General features: G+C 40.8%; 1 protein-coding gene across 1 annotated transcript in view; it reads right to left on the reverse strand.

Annotated features, from left to right (window-relative positions):
- The window catches only part of STIM2 (stromal interaction molecule 2), a 1,889,444-nt gene that overhangs the window by 149,272 nt on the left and 1,717,391 nt on the right, over positions 1-22,781 (reverse strand). The window contains exon 8 of the mRNA XM_044062150.1: positions 2,635-2,802. Within this exon, the coding sequence (XP_043918085.1) occupies positions 2,635-2,802 (168 nt within the window). The remainder of the gene's footprint in view (positions 1-2,634; positions 2,803-22,781) is intronic.

Here is a 22,781-nt window from a genome sequence, read left to right on the forward strand (position 1 = left end):
CTGCAGCTACCTTTCCTTGCCTGTCCTTCTGTTTTTCCCGATTTTACATTATTTTTTTACCAATAATATTCCCTTTACCCATCTTGAAAATCAGATCCCCAGTTGCAATAACTTCCCTTTGGCTACTTATCTTGCAGGCATAATTCTTCATTAGTACTTGTTTGCACTTTTATAACCCTCTCATTTATTACTCTCTGCCTTTTTTTCTTAACAGTACACATTTCTATACATAAGGTTATGTTGGTTTTAACATTCAGATCTGACAAGGAGAGGGCCCTCTTTGGTAATCTCTAGGATTTATGCTATGGTTATTAGGACCGATTACATGCAATTAAAACCTTCCAAGACTGCCTCCTCTTCCTCATCCTACCCACAAATGTACTACTACATTTTTACAGCTTAAAAGTATTTGGGCTGAAAAAAAGGCCTGAGTGTGCTTTCTACACTTAAAAGTTAAGTTTTGCTAACAATGCTAGTGTACATGTTTACTCATTTACTTATTTTTGTTAATCAGGTCGGCTGGTCATCTGTCCTTTTTCATCCACAGCCTGGCCTCCCAAAGGAACGAACTTTAAAAAAATGCAGCAATGTATTCTAAATCAAGGAAAAAGTGTACAGAAGAATTTGAAAATATTTCTATTTCGTTTACTGCAGTTTGAATTATTTTTTATTTGTTTTTCTGCTGGACTAAAGCTCATCATTTCCACTAATTGTGACTGCTGCAAACAATTTCCACCTTCTAAAAGGCACAATAAGCATCTTTATTGTTTGGGACCACAACACATCACATTATGGAGATCAGTTTGTGTAGGGCTCAGTGATGTAACAAATATTTGTAGGAGGAAGGTTCTGGGAAACTTTCTTCTTGCTAAATAAAAAGTATCAGCTCAGCAAGCCAAGGTACATTGGTCTCCTTCTCCTGCCCCTTCTCTGGATTCTTCCCCTAGGTACAAGAAGCACTGGTCACATCTTCATTCTTCCAAGAAGAAGTTTACTGTGTTTCAAATGCGTGAGTTTTTTGTTTAACAGATGTCTGAGGTCTGTAAATTACCATGGATTCCACATCCCTACCCAGGATATCCCATGATACAGAAGAACTCCTCTTAGATAATCAAGATCACGTTGCTGTATGTTGCTTTTCAAAATGTAAAATGCAGTTAAATGAGAGCACCACCCCCTGCCTGTCTTGCCACGCACATGGTTTCCTGTTCACAATATAATGGTGCTGTATGGAACATAACAAAACTGCATTAATTCTACTGTGCACAGCAGAGCTGTATGTAGGCTGCATTCTCTTCTGTGGTGCATATTACTGCACAGCGCAACTATAGTCTGGATAACTTCTGATAAGTTTCCTGACCCCTGTCTGTTTTACCATACACAACACAGACTTCTACAGCGCCTACCAATCGCACTGTCTCCGCTATCCTACAGAACAGTGCCTGCTAGTTAAATTGATTTAATGACTATGTGACTCATTGGAAAAATATTATAAATGTGTTTTTATTGATGGCTGCCCACTTCTCCTGATGAGACTGTACAGCAGCAAAACTACGTGTTTTGAATAGTTTAAAATACTGCCATGTCAAACCTTATTCATAGTCTGTAAATCTGATTTACAGACGTGAATCATCTGCAGTTAGCTGATCATGGGAAATTTAACAGATTATTAATTTTTGACATGCTGTGGAGCAGGCAGCCAGGTTGGAAATGTTTAAGCATTTAGAGTCCATGGGCAGCATTGACGGTTTAATGCTACATGTAATTTTCATTACTGATGGCTCATTTGGAATTAAAGCACTAGTTAATGTAAATGCTTCAGAGAATGTAGATGGTAATGCTGATGACATTTATGCAACCCATTATAACCTTTAAAATGTCACTAAAGCAGTAAAAAGCAATGCCTGGCGCATGATCACCTTACAGGTGTATGAGACAGGTAGCTGTGTGTTCTTCAGGGATTACGAGTAATAGTTATGACCACGTTAACAATGAACTGGAGTTGTACAGGAAGAGTGTACAACCTAATGCTAGTATACTATTCCTGAGATGCACTATAACAGGATAGAAATATAGAAAAGACAGTTTACAGCAATAATGGAAAATCATGAGGATTATTTTGTTATGTTTTTTCTGCACACTGAATACCACTGACTGCTGGGTAAGATGACTTCAGTTAATAATTATGACAAAGATCTGAAGAAAAGGTAAATCCATAAGTTTAGCAAACCTGACTGCAGCCAGACTGATTTGTTTCTTCGTACCTCCATATCTGAAACAGCAGCATAACTGCAGGAATGTCTAATACTCAAATGTTATTTGTTTTTACTAGCACATTAGCATGGTATAATGACTACAGCCTTTACGTGCTGCTTTATTGTCCCCTGAGTAGTGCTTGACAAATGATCATTGCAGAGTTGCTGTATTTCACCTTCTTTGGGCATTTCCTTCATTCACCTATACCATCCCATCACTCCACTCTACCCTAATGCATCACTACTAATGCTCTCTACGACAACAATGTGTATTGACAAATGCATGCTTCAAGCTAATGGTTTTCAGATTTTATACTGTCTTGGATGATGACCTTCAGCTTACTTGAAAGTGCTTTAAATTAAACTTTCAAGTCCCTACCTCTTCTTTGGCAACTACAAGCTGAAATTCTGCATTTTGTTTCTTGATGTTGTAGTACTGTACTTCCACCTCATGTGTCAGTTGGAGCCATTTTTGCAAGGCATCTGGGACGGACCAGGTACTTCTCAGCTCAAACTCTCTCTCTGCTTGCTTCAAAGCCATACGGACCTATGCAGTCAAAAGAAAGGAAAAAAATGTTCAAAGACAGAAACTCCTTTTCTAACTGAAAACAATCTCACTCATTTCTCAGTTGTAAAGATGCAATATATACAGAAAGTAGGAAGACCCAATACTTGCTTTTATGCACAGTAAGTGAACAGCACATAAAGAACATGACTGAAGAAAGGGAAAGGCTACAGTTACACTACATTTGATGCACCTTTAATAGTGAAATTTAATAGAAAATATCAGGTGAGAAAAACACCAAAGTTGGCTAACAGTACAAATGTTAACTACTGTAAATGTCAACCCTTTACATAAGTTACAGCTTAAAAACATTGCACCTACAGACTGCCAGGAGGACACCTAAATATAATGTGTGAAACATGAGTTCTTCAAGCCTTGTAAAAAATACTGATCATATTTCTTCCTAGCGATCAGTTAGTTACTAACACACCTGTTGAATATGGCCTCAAAAGTCAAGAGTATGTCTCCAAGTTCGAAATATTAGCACACTCAACAAAAACAGAGTTAAAGGGTGTTACATTTAAGGTAATAATGCAGTCAAGCAAAGTTATCTGGGACCTGATAAAGCTGCACTTTAAGTACTAGCTCCCATAAAAAAACATGCTAATCATGACAGTCAACTAAACAGAAGACAACACAAATCTATGCACTCAAGTGTTTACAGAAGATTCAGAAGGCAAATAAATGAAGTAATCTAAGGAAAAGGTGAGATATTGTTGCTAGGCATATACAAACAGTTGCTAATTGATCTAAAAGTCAGCCACTGGTAGTGGGTATAACTTTGTGAAAATCCTTATTGTACCCTATCACAGGACTCTCTCAAACCTTTCAGGGTCTATGCCCAGGAAAAGTATGCCTTTTTGCCATAAACCAGCAACCACCACACCTAAGTTAAAGGGCCTTTACTCTCAAATAGTCCCAATTCGGACACCTCTAAATAACAGAGAGAGACAGAGAGAGAGAGAGAGAGAGAGAGAAAGCAAGTCTTCACATATACAATAGGCATGCCAATAAAATAGGGGACAACTTGCACACAAGTACCAAATAAACATGACTAATTGCATCACTACCCTAAAAGCAGGTCATGGGCCTAGTTCAACTAACCTAGGCAGCAAGTAATGAATTAATAAATAAATAAATAAAATGAATAAATAGTGAATTATATTACATAACAAACTCAGAAGTTTCATTTACTCAATAAATCCAAAAGGATTCAATGTAGACTAGTACACTACAAAAGAAGGACTTGGAAGTTGGAATAAAGGGTTGGCCACTGCAAAGAACCCTCTGTGACATGAGCTGGCATGTTAATAGTTGATTATTGTAATACCTTACTTGAAATGCAATCTGTACTGCCTTTATACTTACAAGAATTCCAAGCAGTATTAATGAATAACAGGGAGGTGGGCAGACATGGCTGAGAAACAAACCCAGGACAAAGTGCCTTGAAGAACAGACAGCTCGACAATGTAGACATTTTGGTCTTGACTATACGCTAATCAATTTGTGTTCATTTTGTGGTCTGACAGCTTGAAAACTTGATAGGAAAAGGATGGGATGCCGCTGTTAACTACAGCTAAACTATCTTCCAAGCAAGGTCTTGGCAAAATCCAGCCACAAGAATGTTAACTAGGGGGATGCCTGAAATTGCAGGTTCTGCAAATGGAACTCTGAAAATAAAAGCCTATCAATAAAGAGTTCAGTGCTATAGCTGGGAACTGCTAATGTGAGGAAATATTCATGCGGTAGCACTAGCGACTAGCTGATACAGTCAACTGTTACCACTGTTATGCCTTGGTCTCTGTATGGAAATCATTTTGTTTTTCAACTTTATTTTTAGCTCCCTTCCTCCTGACTACTGGTAACAAGGACCCATTCCCCTAATAATCCATTAGCCCATTTAATTCCCTTATGTGATGATTGTTCTGGGTGGTATGGTCTAGATCCAAACAAGGTGTTACACTGTAGCTTTTCTAAACCACATTCCCTGTTCCAAAGCTCCCGTGGAAGCAAACAAGTGACAGCCAGCTTCTGCTTCTGTAGAAAGCAGTATTCATCTTAGTGGCCAGATTCCTTTATACCTAGAAGTCCCCTGTCATCATTCCTCTGAATTCAAACAAGTGCTTTACTGCAGGGAGAAACAATGCACACTTTCCTACAATTCATTTTTTTCAAACATCTTTATTAAATTTACACATATGACAAAGGCAAGGGGACCTCTATTCAGCTTATCTTTGACTAGATGTACCCTATCTCCCTCTTTGATTTGGCATTTTTTCCCTGAGATGTTCTCACACTCAGGGACCATGAGGCATACACCCCTCCCACACCCACACCACACACACACACACACACACACACACACACACACACACACACACACACACACACACACACACACACACACGCTCATATACAACACACTTCAGGCAAATAAATCCTACACACACACATACACACACACACACACACACACAGAACACTAACAGCAGACACTGGCTAGAGAAGCCATTCAAGCAGGGAGATGGCAAGAAGGTGTCTCTGACTCAAAAATTCTGACCTCTCTCTCCTCATAAAGCAAATGATACAGTATGAATGCATCTCTTACAGTTAACTCCAGAGACCATCTTCAGTGGGGTTATATCTGGGCTCTGTCCCAAACAGTAAAACTTCCATGGCAGAAGCAACCGCAGGACAGCCACAAAGAAAATGTTAGGAGGCTGAATCCTGATGTCCCACGATACAAAATGCAGCCTAATTCCTAGTATCACAGCCTAAACAATAATGTCTGATGTTGGTGTGAATTGATGAACAAGTGGTCACAACACAGACACATACAATGGAAACATTCTTGAAGACAGCACTGGAACCATTGTAGAGCAGCCTTTAATAGCAGCATATTCTTAGTCGCAGCTTCTATCTAATGACAAAAGATAACACAATTGTGAATCCATTTCCAAAAGGTTTGCTTTGCAACTGCCAGCCCTTCCCACTTTGGAGCAGTGGAGACACATTTGTTACAACTTCCTATACACGTGTGGCTTCATGCAGAATCTGAGTTGACAATGAACTTTCAAGGCATGAGGGTTCTCACTCGTCTGGGTTGCATTACATAGGATCATAGCAGGTTACTAAGCTAATGACCCTAGGGCTCTTTCAAGCCTAGCCAAGTTTTATCCTTATTTTCATGATCAGCACCAATCGCCTCTGTCCAAGAGGGACACAGGTGGAACAACCAGGGAGAATTTACAGTTACCCATCCAATCATCCAGATTGCATTTGAAGATGGCCAATGAGGTGCTCTGTTTGACATGAAGTGGGAGTCTGTTCCAAACGTGTAGTAACTTCCGGGAGACAAATCTGTCCCTTCAGCAGGTTCTGTTAATGTCACATACTGGGTTATAGGTTCGTACTAGGCTATCGGCCCTAGGTCCTATACAAGTCTAGCCATAACAATTCCCTGGCTATTTCTTCCACAATATTTCCTTCCCTGGACCCCTGTCCAGTTAAGGCCTTTATAGCGAGTAAGTTGTGTACCATTTGACTTACAGATATGCAGCATTTCCAATAAAGCAGGGTCAAAGACTGCTTTATACGCAAGGCAGAGATCACCTCCGAACAGTCTGTATGAAACAAAATAAAGTCACAGTGATTTCTGATGATCCTCATAGGACATATGCTGAAGATCTTGAATCTTCCTTGTAAGGAACTTTTGTGCTCTCACCAATTGCTGCAGGTGCTTGGAAAGGTACATACCAAAAGGGGCATTGTATTCAATTATTGGCCTGATGAGGGAAGAGTACAAGGAGGTTAGAAGTTATTTTTTTCTGGAAGCAATGCCCTTACTTATGAGATAAACAATATAAAATGCCCTTCTTACCACTGTGGAGACATGATGATCAAAGGTAAGGTTTCTATCAACCTGTGTACCCAGGTCTCTCACCAATGAGTGCGCACTGAAGGTGTTGTTATTGATGTGGTAGTTAGCAGGAACATCGATCTTACCGAAAGGGATGATAACACATTTTTTTGCATTGAGTTTAAGGCCATGACTTTAGCACCAATCATTTGTTTGTGTAAGACCCTCGTGAAGGATGCTGACATCATTTGGAGATTCTATGACCACTCCCAGTTTGCAGTCTTCAGAAACTTTGTCAGCCATAGTCCTTTAGTTTTAGCTTGCACCTTGGAGAAATAGATTCCAAACAGTACAGATCCCTGTGGAATACCACTGGTTACAGGTCTGCTACTGGAGGTAGATTCCCCTATTTTGACTTAATGGATTCTATCAGTGAGCCAGTTAGTGACCCATCTTACGATAATTTGCAGAAAGTATTGTCATCCGTTTGAAATTAACATCTGCATACATTTGAGTGAACTGGATTTAAAATATCCAGGAACCCTCTTTTCCCCTTGTGAAGAAAGTGAATCTTTTGGAACTTGTCTTTGGCAGTTTGACTCTGTTAAAAGTAACAAAGAAGTTGATGTCCGTGATGCCCATCAGAAAAAAACAGTTGTTTACCAGAACGTGAGGTCTGATGATCTTATAGAAACAAACTGTGTACCATCCCTTTGCACAGCTATGAATCCAGGACATGAGTCCACGAATACTGACAATAAAAAGAGAAACTATCCTACCTGTATCTTTAATGCAGAGCATCAGCTGGAAGTTACTTGTAGGCCCTTCGTTTTGTGTTTTTTGTGTTTTTCTACAATAAATTGTGTTCCGTTGGTGCATCAGTGACTGGCACGCCTTTTTCATTCTACCGAGGTCGCCTTATTGGTTTCAAGGTGTACTTGACTCAGTATTCCAATCATTTGGAGATTCTATGACCACTCCCAGTTTGCAGTCTTCAGAAACTTTGTCAGCCATAGTCCTTTAGTTTTAGCTTGCACCTTGGAGAAATAGATTCCAAACAGTACAGATCCCTGTGGAATACCACTGGTTACAGGTCTGCTACTGGAGGTAGATTCCCCTATTTTGACTTAATGGAGTCTATCAGTGAGCCAGTTAGTGACCCATCTTACGATATAAGGATGATACCTAGCTAGGTGAGCTTGTCAATGATGCCTGAGTGGGCAACAGTGTCAAAAGCCTTGGCCAAGTCTAAGTAGGATGTATGCACATATTTCCCTTTGTCAAGGTCCTTGGTGACTGTTTTGAAGAAGTCTACCAGGTTTAGGAGGCATAATCTCCCTTTGAGAAATCCAAACTGAGTAGGGTCAAGCGTTTGGAGATTACCTATATCTTTGTTGATAAGGTCCATGACGATATGCTCCATGGCCTTGCAGATAAGGCTAGTCAGGCTAATAGGTCTATAGTTCCTGGGGTCAGTAGAAGTACCACTTTTTTGCAAGGGGATAACAGTGGCCTTTTTCCATTCTGCTGGGATGAAGCTGGTGCTTAGACTATGATTGAAAAGAGTACCCAATGGTGATGCTAATTCTTGATTGAATCCATGAAGGACACAGCCTGGGATGTTATCAGGTCTCACAGATGCTATTTTTGACCTTACATAGGGCGTTCACAACCTGCTCTTTAGAGATACAAGGTACAGAACAGGTGGTAGGGATGTCATGGGGTATGTGTGGTGGGGACAGGGGAGTGAAGTTTTCACAGAGCCTGTCGGCTAACAGGTTAGCAATGTCCACAGGCTCAGTATATGTGGTGTCACTAATTACATGAAGAAAACAAGATGAGTGGACTGATTTTATTCACTTATTCAATCAATCAATCTTGCTATTTGTTTACAGGGACAGTCAAACTCAGCAAAAGCTAATTTTTCTATGCAGATACTGGAAGAAAAGCTACAAGTTTAAAAACATGAATCATAATAAAAACTATTAAGCATTTACATAAATAATTACAATAGTGGAAAGACATGGATAAGGCATTATTTATATATAAGCCTTACAATGCAATGAACGACTGAAGACAAGTAAGATGAGATGTGAGAGGGAAAAAGAATAATTGTGTAAGAACTTATCATAACCTTAGCTATCCTTCTCTTCCATGTTGTAGTACCCCTGATAAACAAGAGGGAAGGAAACTTTCCAGACCCACATATACCACCAAACAAGGAGGTAAATGTATTACAGAGGTATGCAACAGTTGCAGTTGTGCCCTGGTTGCATGTAAGCAAGCAAGGGGAATCCTACACAGGAAATAATAAACAACTGAAAGAGGGGGTAGGAGGGGGGGGCACTGAATACTGCACCATGGAACAGAAGGACATCTAAGGTTATGCTAAGTTCTTACACAACTATTCTATGTCCTTCTATTCTCATGTTGCAGTATTCATAACAGTAGGGAGAGTACCAAAGCTTTAGGTAGGAACCTGGAGGGCAGGTTGGGAGGTAGGATTGATGAGACCCTGTAAAATAGACCTAGCAAACCCTGCCCTGGCTCTAGAAATCAAATCTAGTTTGTAATGCTTGATAAAAGTATGTACAGAAAACCAAATGTTTGCCTCCAAAATGGAAGTGTAGTCAACACCTCTAAAAACGGCTGTAGAAGCAGCAGCTGCCCTAGTGGAGTGAGCTCTCACATTGGAGTTTAATTCGTTTACATGAAAGGAATAGCAACATGAGATTGCTTTACAAATCCAAGAGGCAACTGTCTGTTTTGACATTGCCTTCTCCAAGGCCCTGGGGTGAAAAGAAACAAAAAGCTTGCAGACTTTCTAATGGTTTTGGTCTTGTCCAGGTAATACCTTAGTTGTCTATGAACATCTAAAGAATGTAAAGTTCTTTCTGAGGAGTTTTGAGGTTGAGGGAAGAAAACAGGTAGATTAATGGTCTGATTCAAGGAGAGTTTATTAACCACCTTAGGCATGAAAGAAGGGTTGGTCCTGAGGGAGACCCTGTCTCTATGGAAAATGAGGTAAGGAGGGGTAGCCATAAGGGCTTGGATTTCTGAGACCCTCCTGGCAGATCTAAGGGCCACCAGCAGCACTGTTTTCCAAGTACATAGTTTAAGTGAAGCTGAGTGAGCTGGTTAAAATGGAGGCACAGTGAGTTTTTCGAGCACAACATTACGGTCCCATGATGGAGGAATAGGTTTAAGAGGGGGTATGATGTGTAGCACCCCTTTTAGGAATAGTTTTATGTCTAATCTGGATGCCAAAGGAGGTATCAAAGAAAGGCAGGCAGATATGACTGACAAATGCACTTTTACAGAAAAGTACGTCAGTCCTGAATGCAGAACCTCACACAGTTAAGAAAGGACCATGGGTGCTGGATCAAGATAAGGGTCCTATTTGTTCTTGAAACACCACCCGGAGAATTTTTTCCATTTAGATACATAAATTTCTCCTGGTACTAGGTTTCCTGGTCTCCTGCAGGACACTGAGTACATTCTCTGAATACAGGTGTCTCAAGGGGATCAGAATTCTATCACCCATAAGGTCAGTTTGAGGTTGAGCACCTGAGGGTGGATGAGAGTTCCCCTTGTCTTGTGTGAGTAGGTTGAATCAATGAGGTAACCCGTGGTGATTGCCCTTGGCTAACAGATGTAGTAGGGGGAAACCAGTGCGGTCTTGGCCAAAAGGGGGTCACTAGCAGGATTTTTGGTATCAGTGTGAAGGGGTGAAGGCATAAAGAAACATCCCCACCCAAGAAAAACAGAAGATCCACTGAATACAGGTGTCTGAAGGGGATCAGAATTCTATCACCCATAAGGTCAGTTTGAGGTTGAGCACCTGAGGTGGATGAGAGTTCCCCTGTTTTGTGCGAGTAAGTTGAATTGGTAAGGTAACCTGTGGTGATTGCCCTTGGCTAATAGATGCAGTAGCGGAAAGCAATGCTGTCTTGGCCAAAAAGGGGTAACCAGCAGGATTTCTGATTTGTCTTTATGGATTTTCAGAAGGACTTTTTGAATCAGTGTGAAGGGGAGAAGGTATAAAGAAGCATCCCCACCCAAGAAAAAGAGAAGGCGTCACCCTTCCAAGCTTGTGGATGTGGGTTTCTGGTGCAAAACAGAGGCATCTGTCTGTCCGGGGAGGAGATAAACAGATCTGCCTGAGGAATACCCCACCTGTGAATAAGATCCAAGAACACCTCCCTGTGAAGCATCCATTTCTGAGAAGGTGCCGAGGTTCTGCTGAGGGTGTCTGCCATTACATTCTCTGCTGAAGGAATGTATACCACTAGCAGGTGAATGTGTAGTTTTGCTGCTAGGGACCAAATCTGGATTGCCAAAGTGCAAAGTGGCTAGGACCTTCTTCCTCCATGCTTGATGATAAACCACAGGACAGTCATATTGTCTGTGACTACCTTCAAGGTGCCTGGTAGGAGAATTTGTTGGAATGTTTGAAGTGCCGAGAGTAGAGCCCTCAATTCTTTGATATTGATGTGCTCCTTTTGTCTGTGGGTGGACCACTCTCCTTGAACTTTGTTCTGGTTCTTGTGGATTTCTAGAACTGCTCCCCTAACCCAGATCTGATGCATTTGTGTAGAGGTCTTGAGAGGGTAAGGGAATCTGCAAGGTTATTCCCTGACTGAGGTTGATGGAGGAAACCCACCATTCTGGCTCTCTTTTCAAGCATGGGAGAAGAGGGAGGGAACCATCCAGAGGATGGGAGTGTTGGCTCCACAGATTCTTCAAGACCCATTGGAATTTTCTCATATGCAGCCTTGCAAAGGGAAGCATGGGAATCAAGGACACCATGTGGCCTAGGAACCTCAAAAATTCCCTGACTGAGATGGTTTGGAAGGGATTGGAAGTAATGAGTGAGGGCTTCCACCTTCTGGCTGGTGATGAAGGCTGCCATCTTGTCTGTTCTTATTCTGCATCCTAGGAAGACCAGATATTGGGTAAGTTTCACATGAGATTTTATTTGGTTCTCTGTGAACCCTAGGTCTGTCAAGATTTTGCACACTATGTGTAGGTGGTGGTACAGGCAGTGACAATCCTGGTGTAGGATTAACAGGTCATCTGAGTAAGGACATATTTGTATGCCCTGCATTCTGCAGTGGGCAATACCCAGAGCTAGACAAATTGTGAACACTCCGGAGCTGCAGAGAGCCCAAATGGCAATGCAAAAAACTGAAAATGTGAGGAACCTACTGAAAAATGTAGGAATTTCCTGTAGCTGGGGTGAAAGGGGATATGACGGTAGGCATATTTCAGATTCAGGGATACCATGAAGCCTTGGCTGGGGATAAGGGGTAAGAGATGGTGTAATGTGAGCATCTTGAAGGCAGGCACCTTGTGGAACAGATTGAGGGTAGACAGATCTAAAAATGGTCTCCAAGGGCCATCCTTTCTTGGTGCCAAAAACATCCTGGAGTAACTCCCTTGTTTGTCTGATCTGGAGGGACTACTTCTATTGTGCCCTGAGCTAGGAGCTGATCCAAAATAGGAGGGAAGAGATGAAGCTGGCTTGAAGGGGGTTGAGGTGTCCCCTGGAAGGGGAGAACTGACCACTGAGTCATAAAATAACCTTTTTGTATGATGGAGAGGACCCAAGCCTCTGAGCTGATTTTCCGGAGGAGGGTAGGGAAAGGGTGAGGTGGAAGGACAGGGGGGTGGATGTAGATAGACAGTTTGAGTTACAGTGGAGGAGCTCAGAGAGGGTCAGGCTGCCTCCTAAAGGGAGTAGGAGTTGAGGTGGAGGAGGGTCTAGCAGTGGTTTGCTTCCTAGGATGCCTCCGTTGGAATGTGGAGCAGTAGAATGAGAAGTCTGTCTCCTTACAAAACTGGTCCTTTGTGGGTAGTTCCTGTGGTATCCTGGAATGGACAAGACTAGAAATGTTTTAAATTTTGTAACTCCTTGCCTTTCCCTTGGAGAGATTTTAGGAGCTCTACAGCAGCAGTGCCAAAAAGAGCCTTATTATCAGGTGGGGTGTCCAGTAATTTGGCTTGTACATCCATGGGTAGGAGCTGGAATCTCACCCAGGAGTACCTTCTAAGTACCGAACCTGATGCTGCAGATTTGGATGATGCCTCTACAGCATCATAACTGCACTTGATGGAGTGCCTGGTCACCTGAGAAGCAGTAGATAACAGGGCAGAGAGATGAGACTTTTTTAAGAAAATCTGACACATCTGACATTAATGCAGAGGCCTTAGACAGGGTATCTAGCACAAACTTGCCATGTGGATCTGATAGTTAATAGCTCTAATGGCTAGTGTGGAGGAAGTATATATTTTCTTCCCCTGTTTATCTATGAATTTGCTATCCTTATCTGTGGGAAATAGAGAAGATGAAGGTAGATGTCTGGAAGATTTGTCTGTTGACACAGCAATGACTGCTGGGTCTACAGGGGTGTTCTTGAACAAGAACTGTGCATCGTGGGAGGACCTTGTAAAACCTATCAGGACATTTGGATGCTGGGGGCTGAGAATCTGGGTCTGAGATGAAGCCTGAAAGGCTTCATTAAAGGCTGGAAGCAGAGGAGGGATTGCAGATGGCGAAGGTTGGTCCATCTGTAAGAGTTCAAAGCACCTCGTTTTAGTCTCAGAATCATCAGAGACCTGCCATTTAAAATGTTCTGTCATAAGTGTAATGGTGTCTCCAAAGGAGCCTCTCTAGGAGATTCAGGACTAACGGTATTCTCCTCCTCAGGAGTAACAAAAACCTTAGAAGACTCAATTTGGGAACAGTAAGTGAGGGATTCATCAGAAGAAGAGAGTTCTTCATCTGACTCCTCCAAGGCCTGCACAGGCAGTAGAGAAGGCTGGGGCACTTGGGACTGTAGGGCCTGGAAGGCTCTCAATAAACTGTGGGAAAAGGCTTCCCATCCAGGTGCTGGTTCAATAACCCTGTGCTCTTCTTTTTGTTTCCTCTTAAGAGGAATAGAAGTAGTAGTTTGTTTTGTAGCTGATGCTGGGGTGGATGGTAAGGCCATGGTTCCCCCTCGACATGAGGACCTGATGGCTGTTCAATCTCAGCGGACATACTCTGTGTTTCCACTGAACCAGCTTCCACCATGGTTCCTGATTCCAGCTGTGAAACGGATTTCCGATGAGTCCCTGGGGTAACATCTGCCTTGACAGTCTCACTGGACCCCTGAGATGCAGCATGGGTGTTGGGCCTAACTTTTTTGGCCTTCTTCCGAGGCGGCTCCTCGGAGGTACCTACCCCACCCTCCATACCTAACGCCAAACATCAGAGCTCCTAAACAAAACAAACACTGATTTTGCGTGTTCTTATGTGGAATTTGTCTTCCAAAAGCACACTTTCACTTCCTAGCTGACATGTACATCTGGAAAGCAAGAAGGAATATAATCAAAAAACCCAGAAGGGTACTTATCTGTAGTGAACAGCCAAAGTCAGACAAGCAAACAGATTCCCGGAGTTGGCGATCAGAGGTCCGTAGATTATTGCAGCAGAAACATTCTAGCTTGGGTACATGCAGACGTCACTTTTATAGCCGACATCAGTTTATGGCTCTGACATGCAATGTTGCACATACCCCTTATCCTAAGTTTTTTTATTTTTATTTTATTTTATTTAACATTTGTTGACCAGGAAAGTCCGACTAGGTTCCACAGATCCTGTTTTCAGTGGAGGCCCGGGGAGAAATGCTCCAGACGCATGTCTTTAGAAGACTTTGGTATACAGGCAGCCACCTCCCTACTGTTATGAATACTGCAACATGAGAATAGGAGGACATCTGGAATTAGAAGTGTTATACAGAAATGACACTGGAGTGTTACACAGACATATCATTAGGGTAGGGAGAGAAAAAGGAAACTTACAGAATGTACTGCGAAGAAATATGTCTGACACTGGGTTGATGAATTTAAAAGTGAAGTAGATGGTAAATATGAACTGAAGTAAGAGGTTATTTACATGGACAGATCCAATTAGAGGCTAAATGAGTGTTTAATTTACACAGAAATTTAGTCTGACTAGGTTCACGCTGTCTGCATATTTGGCCATTTCTAAGTTAGTTGAAGCTTTTGCAGATGCCTTTGGGGAATATTAGTTAATATGGTACAGTAGTAAAGGTAGGTAGGTAGTACTAGTATTTGTGCAATATGTAAGACTCTACAGATAATAACCCAATCTGTGCTACGTCTTTTCTTAATATGTGAAACTGTAAGCTATTTTGTAGGTGTTTATGTCGTTTATGTTCTATTATGGTAACTGGTTATTACTGTAATCTTTTTTGGAGCGTTTCTCCCCGGACCTCTGCTGAAAACAGGCTCCAGGCCCAGGCAGACACTACTGGTAAACAAATTTAAAAATGAATAAAATAAATAAATAAATAAATAAATAATTTATGTCCATTTTAGATTTATAGAGCAAAGCATAGTTGTTTGTGTGTTTTGGAGGTGACATTATCTGTGTGTTTGTTGAAATGCAACTTATACTTGATACTTTATATTGATCCCAATCCCTCTGCACCACACGCTCCAGAGACCTCAACCTCATTACCACAATCAACAGAACAAGCTGGAGGGACAGGTTCATAACCCAGAGACTGCCCATGCTATGGAATAGACTTTCCATACAAGTCAAACAGAGCACCTCACTGGCCATCTTCAAGAGAAATCTTTATGAGTGGATGGGAAATAGAAAATTCACCCCAGGGATCACTCCAGTGGCTTTACTCGACAAAGGCACTGGGAACTAAGGTCGGGTGGCACGATGCCAGGGTAATCCTATGGGCTAGATTTGTAAAGGCTTCAGGGCCATTAGCCTAGTACACACCTATGAACCTATGATGACTCCAAGCAGTTTGGTACAGATAATTTGTTCAATCTTTACTCAAGATTGAGAGGTAATATTGATGTCACTGGGCCACAATGAATAAGCGTTGTTTTACTGGCATTTAAATGAAGATGTAAATCTGATAGCCAGTGTTTCAACTGTTGAAAAATTATGTGGGTAATATGCTGCATTTGGTTGACAAAGCTAGCAGAAGAGATTAGGGCAGAATCATCTGCACACTGGATTAAGTTAACACTGGGGATGGATGTAAACATATCATTAATGAAGATATCAAACAGGATAGGTTCATGTATGGATCCCTGAAGAACACCTATAGTTGTAGTTTTGTACGCAGTCACAGCAAGCTTGTGTTCATTTCACCGGTTGAGACTGGTATCAGAGGTAGACATTTAACCATTTTAAGTAGTTACTGCTAAGGTCCATTCTGTCTTCTCTGTGGAGGAGGGGGCAGGATACAGTATCAAAAGCTTTAGAAAGGTCTGTGAAGACAGAAGCAGTGAAAAGTTCTTTGCTCTTGCAATGGTTGATGCTTGCCTTACTCGTTAATGTACTACATGACAAACTTTGCCAGACTGAATCAGGAGGGGCCTGGAAGAAGCCTGTTTTCCAAAGCCATGAAGACTGCACTTGGCTACAGCAGGCTGATTTACAGCCTCCTTCTCTTAGAGTGAAAGGATCATTTCCCATAAAATATGGAGGAGTCAAGATGAGTTCCACATTATTGTAGTGAATAATTTAAAATCAAGACACATGGCAGGTCTGGTTACAGAAACAGCAGCTACATCTTCTTAGTTGATGGGACTATCCAGTTCTCCACAGCCTACTGATAGGAGTATGACATCATAGCTCTATAGCCTGACACGTCATAATCCTTTGTAAAACTCGTATCTTCAGGTGTGCAAAAGGCACTGTGGGGAATCATGCTGGCCATAAAGCCCGATGGTGCAGGATGGTTCAAGCCTAGAACCTCCTCTGCACTCTACCCATGCTACTACGGCAAAGCATAAATGGCTAAGAATGGAAAATGTAAGGTTCCATGCTCACAAAAGGCTATCTTTTGAGACATGATCACAGGGGACTTCTAATTTATGGGAACTGCCAGAGACTGTAACAACTGTAGTATTCAGTTTAAGGATATCACCACAAGCCATTTATCCAAGTAGGGGAACAAACAGAGCTGTTACTTCCTGTAAGGTTTGCACCACTATGGCTAGCAACTTGGGGAATACTCTAGATGCAGTGGAAAAAAACAAACCACAATCTGGTGTACAAGAAGTGGTGCCCATCCAGAGTGAATCAGTCAGTGAATGCACTGTTTGCCAAAATGCTTCCATTATACTCAGTGACATCACCATGGTACTCCATGCCAGAATGGTCAAAATCCCCTGGGAAGTTACTATCTTAAACTCAAATAATGCATGCGCTTAGTGAAACTACGAAGCACACTGTTTTGTAGCTTTTGTTTATCTAGCATGTTTTTTTTTTTTTTTAAATTCTTGATGTTACTGTTTTGAATGTAACCCAGGCTAAGCCTTGGCCTTGCTGTGATCAGAGCTCTATCCTGGTAATGAAAATGTACATAAAAACGAACTATAAATAAATAAACATTGTTTCTTTATTTATCTACTATTTTATCAACAATTTATTAATGTTTAGCAGCACACAGAATTAAGGTTATGAGCTTCTGATGAGCTGCTTCATGTAGTTGTAAGCTTGGTTCCTCCAGCCTCCATCTGCCTATTGTTTGTCTCTGAGCAAGTCACTTAATCAGAATATGCTCCCCAGTTGTCTCTGTTTTACCTGGTTAACAAATAAATGCAGTTTCCATTCAACTATTTTTGAGATACTTTAGGGAACATTTTTACGAGGTCTTCCTTAAGTCTATTTTACACTATAATTTAACATTTATTTAGCTGTTTCTTATACTATGAGAAGTTAGGAGCATGTTAAAATTCAATGATTTTTGTCTGATTTTCTGTATAGAATAGAAGGATGCACACAGTATAGACCAATAAATATTTTGCTGTTAAGTATAAAAACCTGATTCTATGAGTCAGTGTTCGTTTGTACATTATGACTGAAGTTAATAAAAAACAAAACTGATGGGATACTTTGATCTAACTGGTTCAGCAAGTCTAGGCCTGTAACTCTGTAAAAATATTCCACCCCCACTACAGAAAAGACCAGACTTAGCATTCCACAGCATTTCAAGTTGAAGAAATGTCATCTTACATCACTCATGCTAAATAAATCTTTACACTGATTTTGGTGTAGTATATCAGTCATATAGGAATAAGCTAACCCGTATACTTTAAAACTACTCCTTCCAATTGTAACACTTGTTTTTCAGTCATTATTATGGCATGTGGTTTCTTTTGAGCACAATTTCCTAAAGTAGTGCTACTTCTCAAGCCCTCGTTTGTTAAAGGAACTGTTCTCATTCCAGTAGGATTACTAGACAACAGAATGCAATCAATACATTCATCTCATCTATAGGAGCTTCTGAAATGACATATCACAAGAAAAAGATGGGGCAATCCCACTTGACAAACATGTTCTGTAGGTCTACACTTCCATGCTTGACTTTAGATCTGACTTCACACCCAGGAAATAATGTTTGGTGGAGGTGTGCCCACACTTTCAGGTGGTTGCAATTTCTGAATAGCTCTCTATTGCTGCACTGGATTAGTTCTTTTTTCAAATATTTGTTTTTATTTTTTGTTGTTACATTAAACAAATTGTAAAATACAATACGCGGTGACAGATGATAATACATTGAAAGTAAACCATTTACAAAGTTAGATGAAGCAACTGTTCACTCTAGTAATAGACAAGTATCTTTAAAGTTCGTTTTCTCAATATGAAGAGTGACATAGATGGACAGCAGAACAAGATGAACAGACATATGAGAAATATGACAATATTAACATTGTTAATGTACAATGTAGCTTTTTGCACATAGTCAGAATGTATTAGATAATTATACCTTGTTATAGAATACAGGAAAAAACAAAATAGAAAGAAAAAAAAAAACAACTTCTATATACAACTATTTACAAATAGTGTTACAATATAATGACAGGATTCTAATTACATTTAACAAGACATGATAGTATAGCAATAACCCACGCCTGGGTGTGGGTAATGCGGGATTTACCCACGGTTGGCATGGTTTGGTCCCGAGGGCGAAGCCCGAGGGACCAAACAAAGACAACCGTGGGTAAATCCCGCATTACCCACACCCAGAAGTGGGTTATTGCTATTATACTATGACATTATTTAAGAAAAGAAATAATTACTTTTCTTAAATAATGGCATTGTATAATGCCTCTTTGCTGCCCTTCCGCAGCTGTCTGGTATCCGCGGCAGTTCTGATGTACTGCGCATGCCTACGCAGTACATCAGAGCTGTGGCCAAAAGCAACGGAGAAAGCAAGATCTCCATTGCTTTTTACTGTTTCGCTATGTTAAATGGGTTTAACATAGCGAGACAGATTTAAAATAAGCAACGGACATCTCCGTTGCTTATTTTAAAGCTGTCATGTTAAACCCATTTAACATAGCGAGACAAGTTTAAAAAAAAAAGCAACGGAGAAAGCAAGATCTCCGTTGCTTTTTAACATTGTCGCTATGTTAAAGGAGTTTAACATAGCGAGACAACTTTAAAAAGAGCAACGGAGATCTCTGTTGCTTTTTTTAAACCTGTGTCGCTATGTTAAACTCTTTTAACATAGCGAGACAGTGTTTTAAAAGAGACTTATACTAATGGAAAAAGTCCGGGCGACCATTAGTATAAGTCGATTTACAACGTGCACGCTGGCCAATCAGCATGCACGTTTTGGAATATTAATGGGGGGTCATGGTATAATTCTCATCTTTGTATGGATCTTATACACATGTAACCATCAGAGAACGCAGCAGAGTAAGACTCTGATGAGGAGGAGACTGGTGGCAATACTACTAAAGGACAATGACTATAGAAAACCATTGTTTGCTATGTTAAGATGCAGTCAAGGGTAATACGCCAGAACCTGAGGTATTTCAGGTGCTTATTCACATCATTAGTGGCTAGTTTATGAGATAAAATATACTTAGATGCCATGTTCTTAAAGTTGCTCTAATCTAGTTTAGATTGATTTAACCAGTTCTGTGTAATATAGAGCCTGATTAACATGAAGAGAGCAATCTGTATCCTGAGATCAGTAGAGGTTATGTCCTCATGGCATATATGGTATAGCAAATTCCCAAGAGAGTGGATTTGCCATAGCCCATTTTTTTTAAGTTTGATCCTTAGGGAATTCCACAGATTCTGAGCATATTTACAGTACCATAAAATGAGTAGGAGGTCAGCTTTAGCTGTGGGGCAAAAGGGCAGAAGGGTGAAGTGTTAAGAAAAAAAAAAGAGTTTAAAAGTTTTGGAGTATAGTAAGCATTATTATTAATAATTAACTGGGTATCTAATAGTTCCTTAAAAGGGGCAAAAGTGTTCACGTGATTAATTGCTTGGGAGAGATGAGTGTCTGTCAGGTCAGGGTTTTTGCCTCTACAACGCTGTGCAAATGTAATAGAGGATTGGTATCTACCTGTAGAGACTAATTTGTAAATGATTGAAAGCATCTTCTTTTTGATTTTTAGACATCTCAGGAGTAAAGTGGCCAAGTTTATTTCTTCTTGTAACTTATTTGGGAAGCATCCTAAGGTAGAAATTCATTCTTTGATTTGTCTCAGTATTATTGTGTATTTCTATTTAAGTTAAGTTTTATTCTAATATCATTAAGGGAGTTGCCCTTAAGCTGAAAAAAATCCCATACAGTTAAGGTTTTAATTTGAGGGAATTGATCTGGGTTTAGCATTTTGTTACCCAATTTTAGATTTGGGTTCAAGTGAATGGGCTGCAAGAGAATGAGCGAGTTTGAGCACTGGACTAGTTCTAACAGCAAGCAAGCCAAGAAGGCTATTAACAACCTTTAAGGCACAGAGCATTATGCAGCAAATGATCCACTGAGCAAAGATTATTTGAACAGCTGGCATGCCTTAGCCTACCTACCCACTGTTCATAAAAATGTGTCCGTGTGTGCACTCGTGTGTGTGCACCCATGCAAGTGCATGCATGCACGAGTGAGGGACTTTTGAAAGACTGTAGGTGCATTAAGAATATAACTTAACACATTCCAAAATGCATTGCCAGCAAGTGAAACAAAGGTGGAGAATTTTTTTTTTTTTTTTTTTTAACAAATAAGAGGTCGTATCAGCTAGCTGCTCTGTACAGTCTTTAGGAAACTATTTTAATTAGTTTTGAAGGAAATTGTGTCATAAATGAAAACAACAGCAGCTGCTAATAGCTTACTCTCAGGTCAAAATAAGATCAGTGCTTGAAATATGGGTTTATGCCTACTGAAAAGTATGTTTACTTACAAGAAAAATGGCTTTATTGCCAAGAGAACTACAATTAAAATTGTAAAAAAAAAAAGCACCTTCTAGTGCATTATGATGGGTCCTTACAGAAGGTGAAAGCCTGGCATTAGCCTATCAGGATGGTGAATGCTGCCAGTGGCATCACTCATTCTACTGAGCAGTGCTGGCATCACTACGGTGATGTGAGACAATGCCATCCTGACCTGCTTTGTCAGGGTGAGGAATAGGTTAGGCAGGAAAGTACTGTGAGCACATTTTAGTCAGTACTATTGTCTTCTGTTATCTTGCTTGTTTTATATGTAGACTTAGGTGTGCATACTTGTTTTCCACAAGAGGAGGAGCATGAGCTCAGCATGGCTGGATCTCATAAAAGGCAGAAGTGACTGCCAGTAGGGTGTACATAAAATCTGTTGCAGTTTACTGCATGACTGAAATTGCATATGCACGCAATCATTTTCCATTGAGCCATCCTTCTTTAGATCCAGCTGTAAAAAAGTAAAGATGAGGCCATGCTCACTTAGGTCTGTACCAGCCAAAGTCTAAAACTGGGTCACCAGTGGCCATTAAGGTTGCCGCTGAGCAGTGGTTCTCTTGCTGCAACTGACTTGGAAGGGGTTACTATGCTGTCCATGGCCACTGCTTAGAAGGAGTTAGACTGCTCCTCTTCTGGTCCACAGGGGTCTGTCCTGGTCTCCCAGTGTCAGCTGCAGAGGCTGGTGGCTGTTGACATAATGCGGCAACTGGATGCCCCACTCAGTAATGCAGACAGCCTATAGATTTGCATGACCAGTAGACCCTTCGCCTCACATCAAGCCATAAAGGAATTGCATCCAAAGGTTTTCACTAACTATGGTTATTCCTGTTGTGTGTTTCCCTATACTATTTTTGCTATGTGCCCCATTTCACCTCTATTTATATGATAACAAGGGATGTCACTTTACTGCACACACCCTCACTGACCTGTCTGATGGCTGCTATGCTGCCCTTTTTGAGTCAGGCAAGCGTGAGATGCAGCTATCTGGCACTACACTGTGGACATGAGCATGCAATGACTCGCCTGTGTAGTGTGCCTTCCTTCAGTCATATAACACATTGGTCATCATCTCTACTGTAGCACTGTTCTAGCCATCAAGTAGCCTGTGGCTGCTTCCCCTGCTATCGCTACACTTCTATTTAATTATCTACTGCTTCCCCTGCTATCGCTACACTTCTATTTAATCATCCAGTCCTTTGCCCAGACTACTGGCTCTATTCAATGCATACTACATGGCTGATTACCTATGAGTCTCTCTGTGGCGACCCCCTCCAAAATTAGCACAGACAGGAGCATAGTACTTGTGTTATGAATCTCAGCATATGTCTACAAACCATTACAGAAACTGGCATTAAAATATGTCTAATTCAATCTGCTAAACACAAAGCTTCTGAATGTAATAAAGTGAACTGGGATAATTCTGTTAGCATTTTATCATCAGACATCTTATGTATGTATGTATGCATGTACGCACAAATGTATTTATTTTTGCTTTAATAGGTCCAAACAAATTTAAGCATTGAAATATTGTTGAAGTGACAACTTTGAAGGCTAAGATACTACTGGAAAAGTGAACCTTCAGAGAGCTTGTACTGACCACAAAGATAACTGTAAAAATAAATGCAAACAGTGGGGAGTTCTCATGGTACATCAAGAAGAAAGGCATCTCCCCAGTCACTCTCAATAAGGTTGTAGAAAACCTATGTTAGTAAAAGCAGTGAGAAAGCAGACTAAAGAGTAGCTTATCTCAATCTCTTTGACAAAACTGGATAAAACTCTGAACATGACGTAGAACGCCTACATCTGAGTAGCAGCTTGGCTTCTAGAAGA

Source organism: Protopterus annectens, chromosome 2.part1, assembly GCF_019279795.1.
Source record: "Protopterus annectens isolate FY-2018-M chromosome 2.part1, PAN1.0, whole genome shotgun sequence".
In the NCBI taxonomy this organism is placed as follows: Eukaryota; Metazoa; Chordata; order Ceratodontiformes; family Protopteridae; genus Protopterus; species Protopterus annectens.